Source organism: Carcharodon carcharias, chromosome 17 (genome assembly GCF_017639515.1).
Source record: "Carcharodon carcharias isolate sCarCar2 chromosome 17, sCarCar2.pri, whole genome shotgun sequence".
Classification (NCBI taxonomy): Eukaryota; Metazoa; Chordata; class Chondrichthyes; order Lamniformes; family Lamnidae; genus Carcharodon; species Carcharodon carcharias.
The window spans coordinates 22,733,763-22,748,246 of record NC_054483.1 but is presented as its reverse complement, the minus strand read 5'-3'; the positions used below and the strand labels follow the sequence as shown (position 1 = coordinate 22,748,246).

Sequence of the window (14,484 nt, the reverse complement as noted above, 5' to 3'; positions counted from 1 at the left end):
TTTGCGAAACCTCATCCACGGGAGGGACGAGGTTTCAACCAGCGATTTAAAAAAAAATAGAAAACTTTTCACGCTCATATTTAACCTGTCCCTGCTCACGTGACAGAGTCACGTGAGGGGACAAGTTTTCATGATTTTAACTACCTTTATTTTTCTGCTTAAAAATCTTCAGTTTCCTGAGGCGGCTCTGTGCCTCAGGGAGCTTTTACTGCACACACCCGCGAACTTCAGCGCTCGCGCTCCTCCCCAGCGGTGCTGCAGCGTGCGCGGAGTCACTGTTAGGGCCCGATCATCGGTGCCGGTCGGCTTCACCACCGCTCTGGGGCCCGCCCGCCCGACAAGGACAAAATTGTGCCCCAGGTTTTCATTGGGTTCAAATTTCAACATCTGCCGCGGTGGGATTCGAACCCGGGTCCCCATAGAACACCGCCACCACCATGTTCACTCAAAATACACCCAAAGGCTGGTCCCCTGTTTGGACCTGAGCCTCTCTGCTCTCTGTGCCCCAGTCCCACGCTCAACAAATTGACAAAGCCATTGAGTTTGGACCTTGATGCGCTCAGACCTCGAAAACCTCGCAACCCTTGAAACCTGCAGGCTTTATTAAAATCCGAAGCTAGGCAGCACTATTTCCCCATTTCAGATTCCTTCCTTTGCCTTGGTGCTGTCCTACGCTAAGTGCATTGGCCTTTCAGCTGGGCTGCTTATAACAGTAAAATTCAATATCTTCACATCTCAGTCCGCTGGCAAGAAGTCAATTTTAAAAGAGGACCAACCAGCGGTTGGATTCATCCTGTGAGGAGCCAAATGTTTGAAGCTTATTCATATTGTGTTTGGAAAAGAGTCCAAGGAAAACTGTAGAGGCATGATGTAACGTCATTCACATCTGCCTGCCAAAATTAGCTGGCACCGCTTGACTTTTTGACCCTCCTTTGCCAAAGGACTACTCGCTGAGCCAATCAAACCGCTTCTATCAGTTCTTCGCTGTTGCTGAATAAGCTTCCTCCATCCTGCTCCTCATGAAAGCTAATATCATTATTTTCATTATCAGCAGACAGCGCTGGAACTAGTCTTTTTTCATTCAAGCGTTCTATGTTGGAACAGTCACATCTGCCGACTCCCCGCATCCCAGTGTGCCCTGCGCTAAACCAGAAAGCAAAAATAATATTGCTGAACATTTCCTGTCAGCTTCCTACAATTGCAAGCCCTTTGCTCCGATGAGGATCCATCAGTAGAAATTTTTATTTGGGAGGAATTAAGTTCTTGTTTTGCTTCCCCAATTTAATTTCTGCTGAGAACACTACCTCGTGGTGAGATTGTTTTTTTTTATTGATTCGCGGGATGTGGGCTTTGCTGGCTGGGCCAGCACTTGTTGCCCATCCCTAGTTGCCCTTGAGAAGGTGGTGGTGAGCTGCCTTCTTGAACCGCTGCAATCCCTGTGGTGTAGGGACACCCACGTTGCTGTTAGGGAGGGAGTTCCAGGATTTTGACCCAGCGACAGTGAAGGAACGGCCAATATATTTCCAAGTCAGGATGGCGTGTGGCTTGGAGGGGAACTTCCAGGTGTTGCTGCCCTTATCCTTCTCCGTGGTAGAGTTTGTGAGTTTTGAAGGTGCTGTCGAAAGAGCCTTGGTGAGTTCCTGCAGTGCATCTTGTAGATGGTACACACTGCTGCCACTGTACGTCAGTGGTGGGGAGAGTGATTGTTTGTAGATGTGGTGCCAATCAAGTGGACTGCTTTGTCTTGGATGGTGTCTAGTTTCTTAGTTTCTTGAGTGTTGTTGGAGCTGCATTTATCCAGGCAAGTGAAGAGTATTCCATCACACTCCTGACTTGTGCCTTGTAGATGATGGACAGGCTTTGGGGAGTGTGGAGCCACATGACTTCTAGCCTCTGACTTGCTCTTGTAGCCACAGTATTTATATGGATAGTCCAGTTCAGTTTCTGGTCAATGGTAACCCCCCAGGATGTTGATTGTGGGAGATTCAGCGATGATAATGCCATGGAACGTCAAGGGGAGATGGTTAGATTCTGCCTTGCTGGAGATGGTCATTGCCTATCACTTGTGTGTCACCAGTGTTCTGGGCTACTCTACAATGCCTTGACATTCTTCATCGCTCAGTGCAGACATTGAGTGAGTTACATGACAGACTAGTGCCTGTTGCACATGCGTGGATGGCCCTGTTGTCTCAGCCTATCAGAGTCAGCCCTGAGCCCTCTCTCATGGGCATGTATCCATTGCATGTGGTTCAGTTTCACACCCATCACCAGCTGTGCCATCAGTTAAGTCTCGAGTTCGGAATTGTTGCCGATCAGCCTGGTATCACCTTGAAGAAGCTGTACTCTTCAATACACACCTATGTCAGTCTGATTAAATTACATTCTATATGATGTACAGACACAGAAACAGGCCTTTCAGTCCATGCCAGTGTTTATGCTCCACTCAAGCCTCCTCTCATCTTTCATTTAAATCTATCATCGTAACTCTCTATTCCCTTCTTCATATGCTTATCTAGCTTCGTCGCAAAGTATCACTCAGCTCAACCATTCCCTATGGTTGTGAGTTCCACATTCTCACCCCTCTTTGGGTGAAGAAGTTTCTTTTGAATTCCCTACTCTTGGTGACTGTCTTATATTGACAACCACTCGTTCTGCTCTTCTCCGCAAGAGGAAACATTCCCTCTGTATCCACTCTGTCAAAACCTTTCATCATTTTAAAGCCCTCTGTGAGGTCTCACCTCAGCTGCCCCTTTTCAAGAGGAAAGGGACCCAGATCTCTGTGCATAGCATGTTTCAACTGCAGAATTCATGTTTTGGACAACAATTTATAAAACCAAGTTTAAAATATTTTAATCGATGTCTGGCAGGTTAGTCTGGCATTACACAAAGCTTCATGACATCCGAACTGATCAGACATCAGAGTTTCAAAATCTAAGCTATGGGAATATTAACATTCCAGCAAAATTCCATTAGCAGTTATTTAAATGTTGTCATTACCCCATTGAAACAGAGGAGAAAAATTTCATACATTAGAGGTAAAGTGTTTGCAAGCCAACAATTTTTTTTTAATTCATTCATGGGATGTGGGCTTTGCTGGCTGGGCCAGCATTTATTGCCCATCCCTAATTGCCCTTGAGGAGGTGGTGGTGGTGAGCTGCCTTCTTGAACTGCTGCAGTCCATGTGATGCAGGTACACCCACAGTGCTGTTAGGGAGGGAGTTCCAGGATTTTGATCCAGTGACAGTGAAGGAACGGCCAATATATTTCCAAGTCAGGATGGTGAGTGACTTGGAGGGGAACTTCCAGGTGGTGGTGGTGTTCCCATCTACCTGCTGCCCTTGTCCTTCTAGATGGTAGTGGTCGTGGGTTTGGAAGGTGCTGTCTAAGCAATTACAGAATGAAATATCAAGGAACTCATTCTGATCAGTTATGTAATGCAAAGTCCAGGTTCAAATCTCCAAAGAAACAAGAGTGATGTGAATGCAGATAATCAGAAATGTTTTTGTTAAGAAGATGTTAGAAATGTAACCCTTTTTAAAAAATCGCCTTTTTCCAAAAGGGAACGGATTCGCCAAGGACTGGAGGAGCTTCAAATGGTGCAGCCTGGAGGGGACACCTACATGCATGAAGGCTTTGAGAGGGTACAGTCTGCATGCTGCTTTGCCACGTGCATTTTATGGGAGAACTGTGGGCAGGTCTGGGTGGAGGTGGGGGAAAGGCTAAAGATCCTGGAGAAGAATAGTATTTCCCATCTGGCAATTGCAGTCAAGCACGAGCCGTTGTTTATGGTACTCTCCCTCTGCAGTGGGGTGGACAAACAAAACCTTGATCTTTAACTATTTTAGGGCAGAGTTTAACAATGGCCCATGGCCATTCCTCCACATCACTCTGTCACCAGTACTGCTCATTCAAGTTGTCAGATGTACCTGTAAAAGGCAGGGACTCACCCACAAGGGCAACAGCTGCCATTGCAGTCAGAGCATGGTATGAGATTAGCGTGACCCCACCCCTGCTCTGTGTTTATGGACTCTTTCACCTCCTAGAGAAAGGCTCTGGTCTCAGGGCCTAACCTAGTTGGCTGGGGATTGAACAGCAATGTTAGGGCTCTCAACCTGTTGCCCACACTATGCTAAAGAGTTTCCGAACATGGATTTACACGCACACTGCCCTGATTCTGACCCCTGTGAGCATCTCTCATTCTAATGTTTCATTTTCTTACAGGCTAGTGAACAGATCTACTACTCAAGTGCTGAAGGTAAGGGCAATTATAGTGCATGTATGATCATGGCATACTCAGGTCATGCCACAAAGGATGTCCCTCATTGTAACATACAAATATACATACAAACATACAAATTAGGAACTGGAGTCGGCAGGCCATTTGGCCTCTCGAGCCTGCTATGCCATTCAATAAGATCATGGCTGATCTGAATGTAACCTCAACTCCACATTCCTGCCTACCCCTGATAACTTTTTACCCCTTCGCTTAGCAAGAATCTATCTACCTCTGCCTTAAAGATATTCAAAGACTCTGCCTCAACCACCTTTTGAGGAAGAGAATTCCAAAGTCTCTCACCCCTCAGAGTTTTTTTTCCCTTATCTCTGTCCTAAATGGGCGACCCCTTATTTTGAAACAGTGGCCCTTAGTTCTAGACACTCCCACAAGAGGAAACATCCTTTTCACATACGTTTCAATCAAGTTTCCTCTTATTCTTAAAAATTCTAGAAAATACAAGCTTAGCCTGTCCAGCCTTTCCTCATAAGACAACCTTCTCATTCCAGATATTCGCCTAGTAAACCTTCTCTGAACTGCTTCCAATGCTTTTACATCTTTCCTTAATTAAAGAGACCAGCACTGTACACAGAATTCCAGATGTGGTCTCAGCAATGCCCTCTAATATCAGCTTGTACCAGTTCAACTGCCAGCAGGGATTATTAAGTAGTTGTATCAATCAACAACAAATGGAACTTGCATTTAAATAGCACCATTAACATAGCAAAACATCCCAAGGTGCTTAACAGGAGTGATTATCCAACACAACTTAACATCGAGATACAGAAGGAGACGTTAGAGCAAATAGCTGAAAACTCGGTTGAAATGTAGATTTTAAGGAGCATTTCCTTGCGGACAAAGAGGTGTCCGGAGGGAATTCCAGTGCTTCGGGTCTTGGCAGCTGATGGTATGGTTACCAATGGCGAAGCAATGAAAATCAGGAATGCTCAAGAGGCCAGAATTAAAGGAGAGCAGAGGTCTCAGGGGGATGTGGGGCTGCAGGAGATTACAGAGATAGGGAGGAGCAAGGAAAGGATTTAAAAATAAGGCTAAGAATTTTAAAATCGAGGTGTGGTTGGTTTGGAAGCCAACGTAAGTTGGTGAGCGAAGGTGTGACTTGTCACTTTCACTCTAAAAACCAGGCGAGGTACCTGATACCCTATTTACCCTGATAGCATTTCCACCAATTTCTTCTTCTGAGGCAGTCCCTGAGGACTGAGGATGACTTCCTTCCCCTCCGGGGCTGTGGGCTCTGAGGTGAATAAAATGTCCTATGCTGGATCCGCGCACTCTGCCACAGGTGGGGCAGGCAGTGTTTGAAGAAGCGGGTAGGTGGGATGTTCAGATACTGGTCTCCAATCGTCTCAGCTATCCCTGTCATTGGTCCGTTAGGACCGTGCGGTAGTCGGTGTGCAACGGCCTCCCCACGTTAAAGGAATCCATCTTCCGTCCCTCAAAATGAATTCCAGTACCTGGAACATCAGCACTCTCACGGACAACCCCGGCACGGACAGACCAGAATGTGGCACCGCTATCATAGCTCTGGCTCTATGACATTGACATCACTGCCCTGAGTGAGACAGGGTGGGCAGGAGAAGGCCAGCTCAAGGAAGAAGGTTTCCACCAATGCCAGTAAATAAAGCGATGCCGCAGTTGGTCAAGACATTAAAATGTCCTCTCTGTTAATCGTACATACTGGCTCTGTGCAAGCTCCATTTTGTTTAGTTTCTTTTCCAACTGGTCTTTACCCAGGAAAAACCATGAGATACCCAACCAGGAGCGTGGTACCCATTCAGGCATTGGTTTTGAGGATAACCTGGAGCTGAGTGAGAAAAATTCTCACCCCGGGTAACAGGTCTATTGCTTTAGGTTCCTTTGATGAGCCATGTTGGTCAATCAAACATTAACCATGTCTTGGTTTACTGTAGACATGCCTGGCTCAGTTACTGCTATTTGCCCTTCACATCTCATTTGGACACAACCTTTCATTTCTTTACCCATTACCACCGTTGCATCATGAAATCTTTTGTTATTTCATCTCTCCTGCCCTCCACCCAAATTCAGAACTTCCCTTGTGTTCTTCCTGCCCCCTCCCACGCCCGTCTCGACCTGAATGGGTTAACTTTGTTGCTCCCTCCACAGATGCTGCCTGACCCGCTGAGTGTTTCCAGCATCTTTTCATTCTTAGTTCAGTTATGGGATTGCCTCACCTGTCACAGAGGAATATCCAACTGCAGCCATGTAACCTTGGAGCCACCTTAGCCCGTCTGTCTCCCCCTCCCAAAAAGAGGACTTACTGGTCAACGGACAACTGACAAACAGAGGTTTAACAGCAGTGCCTCCTTGCCATTACTATGAGGTGCAGTGCGAATCACAATCAAATTTGTCAGAGTGCCTTGTTGCCAGTCGTCAATGGGCACCCATTCTGTAGCCCATTGAGTGGTGAAGGTGTGACAGGCAACCAGCTATCCTGGCAGCCCCGTCATGGTGGATACAATGTCATGGACATACAAGTACATGTTCCCATGCCAAGTCTCTGCTTAGTGCCTTCCTGCCACAGTCATCCGAAGTGGTGTAACCCACAGGGCTATGGACCAAAGGCTGGAAAGTAGGATAAAGCTGATGAGCTCTTTTTCTGATGGCACAGATGTAATGGGCCGAATGGCCTCCTTCTGCCCTGTAGATTTTCCACTTCCCCCGAAACCATAAATAAAACTGCAATGGTGACAAATCTCCAAGTAGCTGCCGTCCTGAATCTTCCTGGACACATCCCAGAAGTTTCGATCCACGATCCTCAAGGTTCAGCCATTTGTTGGCAGGATGCAAGTGGGAATCCATTTGTCGAACAGATCCGCTTCACTTCACACAACCACAGCCATTGTCATACACCACCGGATGCTCAAGAGGGACCCCACTGATACAGCCTCAGGTTAATAACATGTGGGATTAGGGAGTGACTCCCAATTGGCCCATTTTTAGAGATCAGGTTAAAGGAGTGAAAGGAAGTTGGGACGTTTGTGAAGATGGTGGGAGCGGTGATTGCCTTGTGTGGAAGGAGAAGCAGTGCAGAGTGACGCTGAGCTTCCAGTCACTTGTCGTTTCAACTCTCCACTTGCTACTACTCTGCCCTTTCTGTCCTCAGCCTGCTGCAGTGTTCTCATGAAGTTCAATGCAGGCTCGAGGACCTGCACCTTACCTTTTGATGGGGCACTGTACAGTCTCCTAACTCAACATTAAGTTCCACAACTTTAGATCACAACCTCTGCCCTTACTTTGCTGCTTGGTTTATTTTAGTTTGTTTTTTTTCTCATTTCCTTCTTATTTCCTTTATTTTGTGTTTGGACGACAGCTATCCTGCCCTTCACATGTCATCTAGATAGATATTTTGTTTCTTTACCTGTCCCATTCCCGCCCCCTGTGACCTTGCACCATGAATCCATTTCTGTTGCAGATTTCCAGCATCCCTGCAGTGTTGTGCTTTTGTGTCGCCGGTTATGGCCTCCAAAGGCTGACATAGGAATTCAGTGCTCAGAGGGTTAAAGTGAGTGGTTGTTGGCCCCAGTGTCAACATCCCAAGGTGACATCAGGGTGGTTTTTTTTTGCTACACGAGCAATGCTCCCCGAAAGTAACTGACTATATTTCACAACACAGGATACAGGACTGCCAGTGTCATCATTGCTCTGACAGATGGCGAACTGATGGAGAATCTCTTCTACTACGCTGAGCGAGAGGTAAGAAGCTTGTGTCAAATCTGAAGAGTAGGAGTTATTTGTGATGGAATCTCGTCCCCACTCCCCATCGCCTGGCCAGGGAAATGTGTGGAATTTAAAAAGAAACATATGTGCAAAGAATGTGTCAAGGAAGAAATTGAAAATGCATGACATTCAAAGCGAATCTGTAGGATAGGAAAATTTCAACCATATACAGTTAAACTTTACTTATAAACTAACAATTTGGTTCTTGGCTTGTTTGCTGCAGCCGAGTAGAAATGGCATGTTCTTTGACCTTAAGTTCAATTCCCTATTTCTGTCAGGATCTATATCGCTTAGCTAATTAATTCTTGGGTTGCCTTTCTCCTCGTTCTTTTGTTTTCAAATTTTTTTTCTGGTTGGAGATACACAGCTATTCTAGTTGTGACTTATTATCAGAATCAAGCACTCCTCATGCTAAGGTGCAGTGTAGGTTTACGTACAGAGTAAATCTCCTGCCAATCTGGATGGAAATATCTGTTGGTGTGGGAGATATTATGAAGGCTGGTAGGTTGAAATGATCACCTCTCAGCTTTTTCTGGCCAACAGAGCCCAGCCAACACACTCTGTATATTTACATAGCATCTACACCACAGAAAGAGGTCATTCAGCCTGGCAGCTCCATGCTAGTATTTACGCCCCACTCAAGCCTCCTGCTACCCGTCTTCATCTCACCCTGTCAGCGTATCCTTCTATTCCTTTTACACACCACCCCCACCTGCCCCCAATGTTTATCTAGCTTGTCTTTAAATATATTTATGCTATTTGCCTGAAATACAACCTATTGTAGCAAGTTCTACATACTGACCACCCTCTGGGTCAAGAAATTTCTCCTGAATTGGATTTGCTTGTGATGATCTTGTTTATGGCCTCATGTTTTGGTCTCATATGCAATTGGAAACATCTTCTTTCCATCCACTCTGGTCTTGAAGTCCTGTATTAGGGCATTCCTCAATCCGCCTTTCCCAGAGAAAAGAGTCACAGCTTTTATTCTGTTGATCTGTTCTGTTTGAATTTAAGGCATTTGGAAAGGATGATTTTTTTTTAGCATGGCAATTTTTGATCGGGAAGTCAAAGTCAGGACACCAAGAGCAGGTCGGAATGCACAGCCTGAGATATGTGCAAACAAATAAGAAAGTTGACTTGAACCTTATCTCAAGGCTTCGCCCTATGGATCTAGCTGGCCCTCAAAGACTAAAAATATATTAGATGCCTCTGATTTAAAGGGAAACCATTTCTCTCCGTTTAAGGCTATTGAGAAAGTGACTTCATCCATGCAGTCTTTGTTCCCTTTGTTTAGAGCAGAACCTTCAACTCACCATTTCTGAATGGTTATCCTTTTTTTGGATACATACATTTGAGAAAGACTGTTCACCCAATAATTAACTTGCTTGTCTAGCATCGTATATTGATGACCTACTGTGTATCTGTCTTTCCTTTTTCAAGTGTACTTTCTGTCAAACTGTGAAGACTTGTGACAACCAAAAACTTCTGGGACTGCAGAGCAGCTCCTGTAATTCCGGCCAATTTGGTGATATCTTGTGGCTTTTACACATCTGCATTCTGCTAATTCTGACCTCTTGAGTATTGCTAGCTTTAATCACTTCATCATTGGTGGCTGTGCCTTCAGCTGCCTGGTCCCTGAGTTCTGGAATTCTCTCCCTAAACTTCTCTCTGTCTCCCTCCTCCTTTGAGACACTGCTTAAAAACCCACTTCTTTTACCAAGCTAAAATACAAGCAAAATTCTGCAGATGCTGGAATTCTGAAATAAGAACAGAAAATGCTGGAAAAACTCAACAGGTTTGGCAGCGCCGGTGGAGATGGAAACAGAGTTAATGTTTTGAGTCCGTATGATTCTTCTTTTGAAGATGAGTCATATTGGTCTTGTAACGTTAACTCTGTTTCTGCTTGACCAAACCTTTGGGCACCTGCCCCGAATGCCTGCATAAGCAGCATTGTGTCAAATTATATAGTGCCCCTGTGAAGTGCCTTGGAATTTTTTTTGTTCTGCTTACGGTGCTATAAGAATACATGTTGTTGTTGGCTGTGTCTCCAGCTTCACACAACTTCCCTCTGTTATTGTGAGTAAAATCTTGGTGTGCAAAATGAACTCAAGAACCATTCACAAGGGACAAAGCTGTTCATCATTCAAGACCTCATTTGCATGTTCGTTATCCTGTGCTAGATTAAGGAATGCAGCACTGAGGGAGCATCTATCCCATGCTATACTTGCCCATCTGACAATGGATGATAAAGTAGACGACTGCACCTATTCACCTCTTGAAATGAAGTGAAAACAAGGGAGGGAGGAGAAAAATGACACAGGGCAATTCATCAATCTAATCAGAATGAGGAATTGGAGGCTGTAATGGTGACCCGTTTAAACTGATGTCAATAATAGAAGATTTAATTTCCCTGAATTAACTTTGTTTAAAACTTTGCTTCTGGTCACAAATCTCCACGGAGTTGCGCAGCCTAAGTGCAGCTGGGTGTGAGCAGGCAAGGCTTGCACAGTGTCCTGGGACCCACCTTATTGACACCTCCCTTCAGGAACCTGCAATTTTTCTTTGGGGCCTGGCAATTCCCAGTCAGCAAGTCAGATCAGCAGATGACAATCCACACAATGAAGAAGGCATTAGCAGGAAGAATCCTTAATCCCTGGAAGCACAGGTCAAAAATTTGTGGCTACAGTGTTGTAACACCCTCTCAACCTGCTCTGCCTCTAGCATAAAAACCAAACACTGCAGATGCTAGAAATCTGAAATAAAAACAGAAAATGCTGGAAATACTTAAGCAGGTTGGGCAGCATCTGTGGCTAGAGGAACAAAGTTCACCTTTCGGATCAATGGCCTTTCATCAGAACTGGGAAAAGTTAGATATGTGGTGGGTTTTATGTTGGTCCAATGGGGGAGGGCGCAAGAAGAGCCAAAGGGAAGGTCTGTGATGAGACAGGAGGCATTCACATGTAAAAAAGTTGGCCGGGGTGGTTTGGGTGTGGGGGTGGGTGTTCAAAGCCAAAGGGAGATGGAATGGGATAAGTTAAGAGAGGGGTTGTGAATGACGGACACACGGGAGCCCCTGACTAAATTGTGACATGCCAAAAGGCAGCAGGCTTATTGGGACCGAACACATCAAGAGACTTCGCCAGGGACATGCAGCGGTGAAGTCAAAGTGTTGGAGAGGGTGCACGAACCTCCAAATAACTCACCCACCCAACCCTTCAAGCACCACACCTGCCCCACGTGTGACAGAGTCTGCAGGTCAGGCATTGGGCTCATCAGCCATCGAACCAGGGTGGAAGTGAGCCACTCTTGATCCCGAGGGACTGCCTCAGAAGAAGGCAGGGCAGAATGGTGAATGGCTGCTGCCTGAAAGCAAAAATATGACAATGACAAGACTGAGACCAAGGCATGCAAAGAGAAGGAAACAAGATGGGGCTGAAATTATTCAAATCTTCGAAATTCGGCTTCCTCGCTCAGATACCAGGAATGATGGCATCGATCTCAATAACCCACCCCCAATTCTCCTCATTTTACACCTTTTTTTCCCTTGATATTCATGTTCTGTTTCCTTTAACTGCTGTTGCCTATTTACCTCAGGCAATAACTCCCCAGTCTACCTCTGTTGTTAGTTAGCTCATTACCCGTGCATTTTGTCCTGCTGCTGGCTCACGTACTTGAAATGAAGCTTAAACCGCTTGTACAGGTTGCATGAGCCTACTGAATTGAACCTGAGTATGAGATGCTTCACTCGATGACACTTGGCCGGTCAGTCAAGGCTGTGGGTCACATAGTTCCAGGATAGCAAATGCCTGGCAGAGTGCCGTGATGGAGTCATTGAATCAAGAGGTTCGCCTACCATCATCATTCTTTGCAACCCAGCTCGAGTATTTTTGTAAAAAATGTTGTTCCACCCTATTCTGAACCCCTGTGGCTGCCTTCAACTTGGCAACCATTCTGTACTTGTTACGGCATCTGTACTTGCAGCTGCTTCGAGGAGGGTCAGGTCCGAGCTTTCCAAATCGAGAGCCTTATCAAAATATTTGCACTTACTTATCATGCCTGATGCATTGAATGTCTCCTGGCCTGCAGTGACTTGTTAAGCAGGCAAACATGGCAGGAAAAACCCGCAAGCAGAAATGAGGCACATTACCATCGTTCAGTTCATTATCATCATCGGGAGTGGTCCAGTTGTCCCTTCTCCACATCCCTCTGTCTTGCTCTCTTTTCAATTCTCCATGAAGCACTCAAAAGGGAATCAGGCTGTTATTTGAAAAGGATGAATGCGCAGGGTTATGGGGAAGAGGTGGGAGAATGGCACTCGGTGAGTCGCTCGTTTGGAAATCTGATGCAGACACGATGGGCCGAATGGCCTCTTTCTGTGCTGTAACAGTTCTGTGCCTCTGTGATAAAAATCCCATTCTTCAGGTGGTTCAGAAATTTAACTGGACAAGTTGTAAAACCATTGTGACTGCAGCAGTGGGCCAGAGGTTGGGAACTCTGCAGCAAGTTACTCACCTCCTCACTCCCCAAAGCCTGTCAGCAGTGTGATGGAATACTCTCCACTTACCTGGATCCAACAACACCCAAGAAGCTCGACACCATCCAGGACAAAGCAGTCCGCTTGATTGGCACTACATCCACAAACATTCACTCCCTCCACTACCGACGCACAGTAGCAGCAGTATGTACCATCTACAAGATGCATTGCAGGAACTCACCAAAGCTCCTTCGACAGCACCTTCCTCTACCACCTAGAAGGACAAGGGAAGCAGACACATGGGAAAACCACCACCTGCAAGTTCCCCTCGAAACCATCCTGACTTGGAAATTTTTTTTTTTAATTTGTTCCTGGGATGTGGGCGTCACATTTATTGCCCATCTCTAATTTTCCTGTTCAGAGGGCATTTAAGAGTCAACCACATTGCTGTGGGTCTGGAGTCACATGTAGGTCAAACCAGGCAAGGATGGCAGATCTCCTTCCCTAAAGGACATTGGTGAACCAGATGGGGTTTTACAACAGTCGGCAATGGTTTCATGGTCGACTTCAGACTTCTAACGAATTCAGATTTCACCATCTGCCGTGGTGGGATTCGAACCCGGTTTCCCAGAGAATTGTTCTGGGTCTTCTGGAATACTGGTATGCCACCACCTCCCCCGTTACATCTAAGGTATGATTCCGTGAGGATGACCATGTCATGCTGTTGCTTGACTGGTCTGTGAGACATCTCTCCCAATTTTGGCACTAGCCCCCAGATGTTCATAAGGAGGACTTTGCAAAGGCGATAGGGCTGAGTTTGCCGTTGTCTTTTCTGGCGCCTAGCCAATGCCAGGTGGACCATCTGGTTTCGTTCCTTCACTGTCGCCGGGGTAAAACCCTGGAACTCCCTCCCTAACAGCACTGTGGGTGTATCTACACCACATGGACTGCAGCGGTTCAAGAAGGCAGCTCACCACCACCTTCTCAAGGGCAATTAGGGATGGGCAATAAACGCTGGCCTAGCCAGCAATGCCCACATCCCGTGAATGAATAGGAATATAAATCCTTCTTTTCTGCCCTCTTCCTCTCTTTCCTTATGTTCGTCTTTCTATCAGCTCTTTTAATATTACGATCCCTTGTGGTTCGGTTTGCTTTCTTTTTATTGATGGGTTTTGATTGAGAAAGGAATATTTCCTGAGCACTTGATAGCCTTGGGTTAAAGACTCATACAAAGAACAGCATCTCTCTACAACACAGTCGTCCCTGCAATGAGGGTCCAACTGAAGACTTACTGGGAAGCTTCAAGCTTAGTCTTCTGGAGACTGCTGCAGGAAACTGCCAAGGCTGGAAAGTGTGGGACACAAGACAGCATAAATTCAGCTGCAGCTGACATGTGAGCTTGAGGTCAGACTTTAATAACCTGTGGATTGCGAGAGGAAGGAAAGACTGAGAAGTCAAGAGTTCCTGGTTTTGAGATCCAGGAATAGAAAGCAGCACAACGGGCCTTAACTTCAACATAGCAACGACATGTAGAGGAGGAAGAGTTTGCAGGATGTTTGATATAAAACTTGGGGGAAAGGAAATCTCAATATATTTTGGAAGTTCATCTTATTTTCAGCGAATAGAAGCGGAGGCAATCTGCCTTGACCATCTGCAGAACTCAGATGGAACAAGGATAACATCTGGTCAAAACAAAAACGTGTATTCACCATACCCCCTGACATTCCCCTCTCCGACGCTGAATGTTCAGTGCTCAGCAAAGGACTTAGTTTCATACCCTTACGCCCTCATCTCAATGAATTTCGGGCTCGGCACAATGCTGAACTCTTCTTCCGCCGTCTTCGTCTCTGTGCTCACTTCTTTGGGCAGGAGTCCACCCCCCGTTCAACAGATCCTTTTACCCACCTCCAATATTCTCCCTCCACCTGGAACCCTCCCTTTGAATTCTTACCTTCTCTTGATCTTTTCATTGAGAACTGTC

General features: G+C 45.9%; 1 protein-coding gene across 1 annotated transcript in view; it reads left to right on the top strand.

Moving 5' to 3' along the window:
• Positions 1–14,484, top strand: part of LOC121290179 (anthrax toxin receptor 1-like) — a 191,107-nt gene that overhangs the window by 36,740 nt on the left and 139,883 nt on the right. Inside the window, exons 4-6 of the mRNA XM_041210436.1 lie at positions 3,560–3,641; positions 4,222–4,255; positions 7,926–8,005. Of these exons, the coding sequence (XP_041066370.1) occupies positions 3,560–3,641; positions 4,222–4,255; positions 7,926–8,005 (196 nt within the window). The remainder of the gene's footprint in view (positions 1–3,559; positions 3,642–4,221; positions 4,256–7,925; positions 8,006–14,484) is intronic.